We start from the raw sequence: 11,709 nt of genomic DNA on the forward strand, positions 1-11,709 counted from the left end.
CTCCCAGCTGCAGCCACCGTGAACAGTATCTGTCACGGGTACTCTTCATCCCAATTTTTTTTTAAAATTTTTTTTAAATTAAAGAAATTAAAATTATGAAAATAAATTATTTACAATCAAAAATAAAAAATATCAGATTTGTTTTTGTATTTAAAATTTATTTTTTAAATAATATATTTTTGTTAGTTGAGATTTAAATAATTAGATATTTTCTACAAAGATTGAAATTCAAATTTAAAATAGACTAAAAACTTAATTTTAAATATTTTAATATATTAAAATATTAGAATTAAGATATCAGATATTTAAGATATTTTCTTTTAAATTCTTGATATTTTTATTAAATCTATTTATTCTATAGTTTTTAATATTTAAATTATTTAAAATTTGAAATTGGTTAGTTAGATATTTTCATGGATATTTGAATTTGTTTAACTGTTTTAAGATATTTTAGGGTTATTATAACTATTAATTTGTTATTTTATTTTTATAAAAAATGATTAAAATATTTTCTTATAGTTGTAACAACACAAGATATTTTTGAAAAACAGTTATGATATTGATTTTAAAATTTAAAATTGGTTAAATTTTGAAAAATATCATTTTTTTCAGCCAATTAATAAAAAAAAATTAAATGGGATTTGAATTAACTTTGGTTAATTGTTAATAAATCCTATTTAAATTAAATTAATATTTTTCAAATTAACCTAAACCAAGTTGATTATTGATAAATTTCATTTAAATTGATTTATTTTTTGTTAAAATTTAATTAATTTGAATTTTTTCATAAATTCTAGATAATTAATTGTGGTATTTTTGCATAAATTCATAGAATTACTCATATAGTAACATGATTAGGTCCATCCAATTATAACATGTCTGTCTGCATATAGTGGCCCATATGTGTTGTTAGATATATGGTTTTTTCCAAATAAAATATTCATAAAATGATAGGTTTTATTTGGGCCCATTAGAAAATGTAAAGTTTAAGTTCCTCTCTTGTGGATGATTCCACTTGTGAAGGTTTATTTGCTTTGTATGACTATAGTGGGTCTAATCAATTAATAACAATTAATAAAACGAAGGTTTAAATTCCTATCATTTGGACCTTGTGTGAAAGATTGGGGGCCTCTGTAGTGAGAACGACATACTGGACCCAGCCCTCCTCCATACAAGCACAATTGTTAAGGCCCATTTAGTTGAGTTAGACTTAATTGTATAGGTTCATTATATTAGTTAAACCTAAATATTGATTAGCAACAAATTAATTCTAAATTAATTGAATTTGTTTCAATGTGACACTTTAGAATTAATAGGAAATTAGAATGAATAGGAAATTATAGGACTTTGGTTTTAGAAATTCCAATCTTACAATTTTTTGGAGAACCAGTCATTAATTTTCGAAAAATATAAAAATACTATTTTTTTAAATTTTATAATGGGCTTATTTTAATAATTATATTCGATCTCCACCGTTGGTTTAACAAAGTCAATAACATAATGGTGCCTCCTCGAGGCGCTTTGATTCGTCCCCGTACGGAAGATGTTCATTAGTTATTTTAACAAGGTTATATTTCAAAAGATAGATAATTATAGGTCAAATTCTACTAGACTCACCCCTACGGTGACTACTAGGACTAAATCTATGATTATTGAAACCGTGGGTCTAGCTCATAAAATAAGAGATTTTGTTTTCTTATTTTGATCGAATAGTAGGTTGTTAATAGTTGTGTCCGTTATTAAATGAGTTTACAACTCTATTTAACTAGTGGTATTTTTGACTCTCGCCAACCGAGACAAGGATATCATAGATTAGTTAAAAACCTAAAGAAATAGAGATATGATATTTTGGTATTTTTTTCTCATATCTTACATATTTTTGGTATATGTTGTGCTCTTTCTTGAAATTTGTGTGAATAGAAGTTTTATTGAGCAAATGTGATTGATTTCTATTTTATTGATAATTGGAAGTTTTAAGTTAAGTAGTGTATGTGTCTACTCCCATCCTTTCTCAACTTTTGATGGAGAAACTCACTGGAGAAAACTTCATTAATTGGAAGTAGAATATCAACATAGAGTTAATTGGTGACAACTCCGAGTTCGTCATGATTGAGGAATCCCCAAAACGAGCATCGTGTCCGCACGTTCGTGATGCCACCATCAATGCTCGTGATGGCACCGTCTCCACACATACATGATGACACCGTGAATGCTCGAATGGCACTGTGTCCGCACGTTCGTGATAAACTCAACTATGGTCTGACGCAACTCATGAACGAGCTTTAGATTTTTGAGCCTATCATGGGTGGACCTAGTAAAGGAGGAGAAAATAGACTACTATAGCTGCTGTTGATCCAGCTAAGGCTAAAGCAAACCAAGCTTCATCTTCGAAAGCTAGAAACAAGAGGAAAGGTGGACAAAAAAACAACCCCAAGCTTGCAAGGCTGGAAAGACGAATGCACAACCAAATGCACAGACGCCTAAGGAGATAAATAAGAAAAACAAGAAAGGTAAAGATAAGTGCTTTCACTGCAAACAGAAGGGGCATTGGAAACGAGATTGTCCCAAGTTTCTAGCAGTGAAAAACAAAGGTAATGATTATAGTTCATTTATCTTAGAAACTTGTGTTTTAGAGAATGATAAATCTGTTTGGATTATTGATTCTGGATCTACCAACTATGTTTGCAACTCTTTACAGCTTCTTGAATCGTGGGAGGAAGTGAACGAAGGCGGCTTAAAGCTTAGAGTTGGGAACAGAGCGTTCGTTAAGGTCCAAGCTAGAGGAACACCTCGTCTGAAGTTCAGAAATAAATACTTAATTTTAAAAGATGTATTTTTTATTCCGGATTTTAGTAGAAATTTAATTTCAATTTCCATGTTGCAATTATAAGAGTTTGTTATGACTTTCACAAGTTCTAATATATCTACTTCCTTCAATGGATCACAATTGGTATTGCATTTTTGGAAAACGAGCTTTATATTCTGCGACCTAACGAACCCCTTGCTCTTAACAATGATTTATTCAAATTAGCTAAACCTAGGACCAATATATGTCAAAAGACCGATAACGATAATATGACGTATTTATGGCACTTGAGACTAGGTCACTTTGGCTATGATAGGATTTGAAGACTTACAAAGGATGGGCCTTTGAGAGAACTCACCTTAGGTGAATTACCTGTCTGTGAATCTTGTCTAGAAGGCAAACTGACCAAGCGTCCATTCTCTGCAAAGGGTGATAGGGCCAATGAACCACTTAGACTTGGACTTGGACTTGTTCATTCAGATGTTTGTGGACCTTTGAATGTACAAGCCAGGGGTGGTTTTGAGTATTTTGTCACTTTCATTGACGATTACTCTAGATACTCATGTCTTTACCTAATGCATAGGAAATCAGAAACATTTTCAAAGTTTCAGGAATTCCTAGCAATGGCTCAGAACCAATTAGGTAAAACATTAAAGATCTTGCGATCTGATAGGAGTGGAGAATATTTGGATATGCAGTTCCAAGATCATTTAACTGAACTTGGGATTTTATCACAACTTACTGCCCCAGGTACTCCGCAACAAAATGGTGTAGCGGAACGCTAGAACAAAACTTTATTGGAAATGGTTATATGCATGCATAGTTACTCAACTCTACCAACTTCATTCTGGGGACAACCAATTGAAACTGCGAATGACATTCTCAATGTCGCGTTGTCTAAATCAATCCCCAAAACACCATTAGAACGCTGGAATGGCCGTAAACCTAGTTTATGCCATTATAGATTCTGGGGGTGTCCCGCTCACGTCTTGAGGAAAAAGGAGGGAAAGCTAGAACCGCAAACTGAATTTTGCATGTTTGTTGGCTATCCTAAAGGTAATGGGGGTGGACTTTTCTAATCATTTAGAAAAGAAAGGGTTTACTTCTACGAATGCTACTTTTCTGGAAAATGACTATGTCCAAAACTTCAAACCTCGCAGCAAAGTAGTTTTAGAGGAGATGGTTAAAGAATTGACTCCAACCAATGTTCCATCATCATCAACGCATGTTGAAGATGAAATTTCCACTCTTCATGTCCAACCAAAGCAAGTCAATTTAAATGAAGAAAGTACCACTGTTCCTGAGCAAAAAGTCATGGAGCCTCGTCGTAGTGGGAGGGTTTCTAGGAACCCAGTTCACTATGGTTTGGATGGTGAAACCAATATGCTCGAAGCCATGAAACAGGAAATGATGTACTCAAATTTCGTTTGGGATCTTGTGGAAGCACCTAGTGACTTTAAGGCCATTGGGTGCAAGTAAATCTTCGAGAAGGAACGAGGTGTTGATGGAAATATCGAGACTTATAAAGCTCGATTAGTGGCAAAGGGTTATACCCAAAGAGAAGGCGTGGACTATGAGGAAACTTTTAGTCTAGTAGCCATGCTCAAGTCCATTCGCATCCTCCTATCCATAGCAGTTGCTCTCGACTATGAGATCTGGAAAATGGACGTCAAGACAACTTTTCTTAATGGAAAGTTTGACGAAGTCATTTATATGGATCAGCCATAAGGATTTAAAGTAGCTGGACAAGAAGGAAAAGTTTGCAAGCTGAATAGGTCCATTTATGGACTTAAATAAGCTTCTCGTTCCTGGAATCTTAGGTTTGATGAAATAATCAAAACCTATGGCTTTGAACAAAATATTGATGAGCCCTGTGTTTACCAACTGAAGGCAGATCAAATAGTGGTATTCTTGGTTCTTTATGTAGATGATATCTTACTCATTGGAAATAATGTTAAGAAATTATCAAATGTGAAGAATTGGCTTAGCACTCAATTCCAGATGAAGGATTTGGATGAAGCAAGTTATGTTCTAGGTATCCAGATCATCAGGGATAGAAAGAGCACAATTTTAGCTCTATCTCAAGCAGTTTATATAGATAAAGTGCTTGAACGTTTATCAATGACAACTTCCAAGAAAGGGCGTCTACCATCCTGCCATGGAATTCATCTTTCAAAGAAGCAGTCTCCCCAGACTCCTGAAGAGGAAGATGCAATGAGAAACGTTCCTTACGTATCTGCAGTTGGAAGTCTAATGTATGCCATGTTGTGTACTAGACCAGATATCTGCTATCCAGTGGGAGTAGTGAGCAGGTATCACTCAAACCCAGGACCGGAACATTGGATAGCAGTTAAGAATATCCTGAAGTATTTAAGGCGGACTAGGGTTTATATGTTAGTCTACAAGGGTGGTGTTCTGAACCCTGTAGGATACACCAATTCAGATTTTCATACTGATGTCGATGACAGGAAGTCTACTTTTGGATTGGTGTTTACTCTTGGGGGTGGAGCTGTGATTTGGAGAAGCATAAAGTAGTCTGCGATCTCAGATTCCACCATGGAGGCTGAGTACATAACCGCATCAGAAGCAGCTAAGAAAATAGTCTAGCTAAAAAAGTTTTATTCGAATATAGGTGTTATTTCAGAAATGGATAAACTTCTTGTGTTGTTTTTTGACAATACAGGAGCAATAGACAACTCGAAAGAACCTCGAAGTCACAAGAGAAGTAAGCATATAGAAAGGAAGTATCACATTATTCGAGAATATGTGGCCAGGGGAGATGTGAAGGTTATGAAGATTCAATCTGAAGACAATCGTGCGGATCCGTTTACAAAGACACTACCAGAAGCTACATTTGATAAGCATATCAAGGAAATGAGATTAGTATAATTAAGGCATTAGTTTCAATTAGTGCAAGTGGGAGTTTGTTGGGGTTTTATGCCCTAATTAAAACTCAATTTCTTTGTAATCTCATTTATTATTAATAAAAGAATAGAAATCATTTTTTGACTTGGTCAATCACTTTCCTCACATATTTTATTTTCATAATTATCTGTTTAATATAAACTTCTATTAAATTTCGAGCATATAGCTAATCATATTTATAGTGACGTAATCACATTGGAATATAAAAATATGATTATATGTTCAAAATAAGTTAGTCCTAAGATTAGTCAGTGCACAGGATTTACATTGACTTGCCAATCTACGATATGATCTACTTACACATTGTGATGTTATGTTCTTTCCAAAACATTAGCAAAGTAGCTAAGATCGGATGTATTTGTTACATCGGATAGGACCAATATTGACAGTTGATAAGATAAGTAAACATACTGTTATTATCTATTTCAGTCATATCATATAGTTGACCAGAGGTCAATTCAATCTCAATTCTGAGTGGTTAGTATTCTAACTGATTGTATTATTTGAGTTCTTTGACTTGTTCGTTACCAGCTCACCCTACAGACTAGCCCATACTTACATCTTGGGAACTCGGTAGTATAATTGAGTGAGAGTGTTAATCATAGATATGAACATCTATAGCTTCTAATGAAGAAGTGAAACGATGGTTTCCTTTTAGTTTGGTTCAAGGTGCTAAATGATAGAGATCTCATTTCAGTAATTAATATTAGTTTACTGAAATATCATGTACAAGGAACTAAGTGTTTTAAGGATAAAATATAATGAGGGGTAAAACGGTATTTTAGTCCTATCTCATTGTAGACCGTCTATAGAGGATTGAGTGACAATTATGGTTGTAACAATGGATAATTAATAGCATATCTATATTTGTTATAGAATGTTCTATGAATTCAAGAGTGCAATTCTGAGTCTATAGTGGAGTCACGAGGAATTAATAAGTTAGTAAATTTATTTGTTAGATTTATGATAACTTATTGGGGCTTGATTTCATAGGCCCGTGTTCCCCATTGTACCTTGGATAAAATCATCTAGATAGTCTCAATTAATTGATTTAATTATCAATTAGAATTATCAAAGTTGACCAGGTCAATTTTGGATAGTTTCACAGAGTTATGTAATTTAGAGAAGAAAAGAGAACTTAGGGCAGATTTATTAATTAAGAAAAATTGGCATCTAAATTAATAAATAAGTTTAAATGAAGGTTAAAATTATAAATAATTAATTTGATAAAGGATTTAAATAATTATTTAATTAATTAAATCAATAGAAAATAATACAGGCCTTGATTTTAAGTCCAATGGGATTATAATCAAATGAGAAATTTCACGGGCCTAAAGCCCATAATAATTTCAACATAGGGCTTCAAATTGGCTATTATTTTATTGATTTTTTAATTAAATTAAATGGTCTAATTGAGTCTATAAAAGGAGTGCTTAGAGAGAAGTCAAAACACAAGTTCATAAGTTCAGAAGTTAGATTTTCTGATAGGTTTTAGATTCTCTCTAAACACAAGTCATTTTCTAAGCTTCTTTGTTATTTTCTCTTCTTCTCTCTGCATCTATCTCATGTGTTGAGAATTGCCCACTCTAGCCTAGGTGATTCTAAGGATACTTTGGAGAGTGTGAAGAAAATAGAAGATCAGTTTAGTTTCTTGATAATACTCTACGACAAAAAGGATACAAGGGTTAGAGAAACTAAAGGAATGATTCATTCATTCCATTGCGTATACTGTAAGTATTCTTGTCGTTGTTTCTCTTTGAATTCAATTTTAAAAACATGTTCTAGGTTATCTCATATTAATTTGTTTAATATTAGATCTACATGAAAATAAATAAAGATCATGTGTAAAGTTTCCCAACACAGATTACACCACCAAAAAATTATGAATCTACACAAAAATATTCTTGACAGAGACAAACAAAGGATTGAGTTAGATGATGTAAACCCTAGATATACTTTTTTCTTAATTATTTCTTTTGGTTGCTTTTCTTTGGTAATAAAATTTGATCAGCAAAGATAGGATATAATTTTTTATATATTATCACATAGTGATAATTTTTTCTTAATTAGTTTTAATCACGAAAAGCCTTAGACCCGTTCAGAGAGGCTCAGTCAGTAAAGACTCTAAAATATGCTTCTCCGAATTATCCAGGACGGTTTGTGCCTGCGTGGATAGTTTGGATTTGTTGTGTACCTATAATTTGATCTATTACTCAGTTTATTGTTTCGTTAATAGAGATTTCAATAAGTGTCTTCTTATATGTTCTCGTAAGTGGGCAGACTTAATTTTAGTATGCGCATTTATGAGAACCATAGGGAGGGTTGCATAAATTTTTACATAAACAAAACAATTTTAAGAGTGTAGATTAAATTATATGTATACTACATATCTAGATGGGATATATTTTTTACCCTTTTAGAATTGGAGTCTCAAGCCCCTCCTCAACGTTCATCAGAACATATAGAAAATTTGGAGAATAAGCTAAAGAATTTGACTAACCAATTCAATTTCTTGTCTCAATTTCTTCCACCTTTATTTTTTCCACCAAACATTCAGATGTCGCATATGCCTCATAACGATAATACTTATGGAGCTTCGTCTTCTCAACCTCTAGCTTTAGCCTATCCTTCCATGTACGGGGCAACACCGTCTCAACCTTTGGCATCTCCGTACATGTACGGAGCAACACCATCACCTTATCCGTGGTCGATTCCACCGTTGTCGCAACCGCTGTATCCCTACGTGTATGGAGCAAGATCGTCCATATTACCTCCCCAATATCCCTGGCTGATGCCGCCGCCGTAGTCGTCGCAACCACAACACGAGATAATACAGAAGACGAGGCAACTGATTTAGGAGACTAGATTTATATTATTGTTAGTTATTGTTATATTATATTAACAATATGGATATTTGTTATCTTAATGAACTAATTTGAATATTTAATATAATATTTTTATTTTGAATATATATGTTTTCAATAATTTAAATTTTAATTGATTATTTTTTAATTATTAAAATAATTTATTATATTTTTAATAAATAAAATTGTATTAGGGGCTGTTGCTCCTAATAATCAAGTATCAAAAGCCGCGATACATTAACCAAAAGTTATACCAAATGTGAAAAATTAAGGGGACATCTGTATATTCTCTCTAACACATTGATGACTTTAAAATGGCAAACACCATTTTTTTCTACTGCTGTGAAAAGACCGGTTCAGATGTGTCATCAAGGTGAATGTGGATAGTGCTGTTATTCGGGGCAATGCCTAGAAATGAAAATGGCGTTGTGTTGGTTTCTCAATCAATTTCGATAGAGGTAATCACAGCCCATTAGTTGCAGTGGATTGCTTTTCGCTCCAAGAGATTCTAATAAGGTAGACGGCTCATAAATTGGAAGAATATGCTTTTAAACGAAAGCATTTGCTAGATGGACTGGGGTCATTCTCTCTGCTGCATTTCCTGCATATTGTGCAGTTTTGCCATGTTCTTAATCTGCTTGTTTTTGAACTGGTGTCTGTTTTTTTTTTTTTTTCTGTTGTGGTTTGTTTGTTCCAGTTTTCCCATTAAAAAAAACATAAAAATTGTGAATCATTCTTATAATTAGTGATAATTAATATATTACATACAAATAGAAACGACAATCTCACATGGAGAAGCACTTATGGCGAGTCAAACGAATCAATTAATAATCTATAAACATGTAGAGAAAATAATTTAAAATAATAAAAAAAAAAAACTGACCCCAAACATAAAGTTATTCCTTTCCCTTTTTCGTTGTTTAAATAAAAAATAATTTGAAAATGGTTGTATGACCTGTACCTATTAATTGTAGGAACAAAATGTATTATTTTTAATGCAAAGAAACAACCTTTCATAAGCTGAGGCCATTTTTCTAGCGGTGAACATGGAAGACGCGTATTCACGGCACGCCTTCCCTCGTTGGGCCAATCTGAGTGAACCTTCTGCAACGACCCTTTCCATTGCTTCCAACAGAGATTCCGTATTCGGAGCAAACATGTACCCAAACTCATCATCAACTACAATACTCCCTTTTATACTCGGAAACCTTGAAGCCATTACTGGTTTACCACTCATCATAGACTCCATCAGCGTAAGATCAAGCCCCTGCGGCCTAAGGGTCGGGTTCACAAATATGTCTATAGCGTTATAGAAAGCCCCAAGTTCAGAAGGATTCATGGACCCCAAAACTATGACATTACTTCCCATGTCCTTGTATCTACTCTGCCATGGTCCTGAACCAGCCACAATCAGGTACACATTTGGGTGTTTTGTCATGAGGCTGGAGAAAGCTTCGTATAGTAGAGGGTGACCTTTGTCCTTAACCAATCTTCCGGCTATGCCGAAAACTATGCTAGCATTTTTTGGAACACCGATTTTGGATCTTAATTCATGGCCTAATTTCAAATCAACAGCAAAATCGTCTTCATCGACACCGTTAAGAATAACGTGGACCCTTTCAATTGGGATTTGGTACATGTCTCTTAGCATTTCGCCACAGCTGTCGCTTATAGCAACATGGTGAGCGTAGTTCTTAAAGAATCTTATTTCGTTTAGTACCTTTGGGATGATCCCTTGCACGCTTCGGTTGAAAGCTGGAGACATTGGCTCGTTGGGGTGCCGTGTCAAATCTTGGACGATATCCGATTGCAAGCTCTCGAGCGCTATGCCGTGCCATGACACCGCTAGATTGTCAAGATTTCTGGCTAACCAATGGGGAAGAGCTACACTCTCCGAGTGGACAACGTCGAACGGTTGGCGCTGGTTTTCTTCCAGGAACTGTTCCCACGCTTTATTGTATCGCCATCGGCCAAGATTACCCTCGTGGAAATGGATATAAGGAGATGAACCAGGACTACTATTAATTCGGTTCTCTATCCCAACCGGACCCGTCTTTGAATCGTGCCCGCCATCTTGTGGGGAGGTGAAGACGTGGACTTGGTGGCCGCGACGAGATAGAGCTGTGTGTAGCGTGTAAGCGTGGCGCTCCATGCCGCCGGGGGCTGTGCCCGTTGGCCATTTACGGGAGAAGACGGCGATTTTAAGAGCTATAGGAGGGGTGTTTTGTTTGTTAAAGGGGAGGCGATTCCAAGCGAACCGCGCGTTGAGGAGGCTGCCGGACCAGGGCTTGGCGTGGTGAGAGGCGGCGAAGGTGGTGCAGATGGAGGTGGTGGTGGAAGTGTGGAGGAGAAAGAGAGCTGGGATAGTGAAGAGAACAACGAAGAATAGAGTGGTGCAGAGATTGAAATGGGAAGAGGAAGAGATGGGCTTTTTTGGTTTGGTGTTGAAAGCCATATTGGGAAAGTGTGTACGTATTGGGGAGAGCAGAGAATGTAGAAAAATGTGTTGTTCTTTGTTATATTTGGTTTCACATATTGCTGAAAAGTATTGAAAAGCGAAGTGGGAAGGAGGTGAGGCACGCACTGAAGAAAGTGCGTTAGACTGGAATTTTGTTCTCAGTGCGTTTTTCACGCCCCATAGCTTCGAGGGAAAGATATACAATTCATGTGGCATAATATTTTATAATATAAATTTATATTTTTCTAATATGTAAAGTAAGTAGAGTGGTTTTGCACGTGAAGCATAGCAGGTTAAATGAACTGTTTTGAATAAAAATATATAAAATATTCATTGATGATTTTATGCTTTTATTATTATTCTTAAGATATTATATTTTGCTATTATTATTATAAATTTTAAACGAATTTTGTTCGTGATTAACAAACGAAGAATTCTATCAATAAACTCCTATTTAACTTTCTTAGTTAATTTTTACTCTAAAAAACACATGGCCAAGTTTTTTTTTTTCTAATTTGTTTTAAGGCAATGTTAGTTGTTGTTACGACATTTTTTGTAAATTTTGGAAAAAATTCTAAATAGTTTTTACGGTATTAAAAATAAAGTTCATGATATTCTCATTTTTCATTCTTGATATTCTAATTTATCTCGTGTAT

General features: G+C 34.6%; 1 protein-coding gene across 1 annotated transcript; it reads right to left on the minus strand.

Annotated features, from left to right (window-relative positions):
• Nucleotides 1–9,318: 9,318 nt before the first annotated feature.
• On the minus strand, nucleotides 9,319–11,256 carry LOC133777404 (uncharacterized). Its single transcript, XM_062216971.1, has one exon. It carries the CDS (start codon nucleotides 11,048–11,050, stop codon nucleotides 9,560–9,562), a length of 1,491 nt encoding a protein of 496 aa, XP_062072955.1. The 5' UTR covers nucleotides 11,051–11,256; the 3' UTR covers nucleotides 9,319–9,559.
• Between the last annotated feature and the right edge of the window lie 453 nt (nucleotides 11,257–11,709).

Source organism: Humulus lupulus, chromosome 5 (genome assembly GCF_963169125.1).
Source record: "Humulus lupulus chromosome 5, drHumLupu1.1, whole genome shotgun sequence".
Lineage (NCBI taxonomy): Eukaryota > Viridiplantae > Streptophyta > Magnoliopsida > Rosales > Cannabaceae > Humulus > Humulus lupulus.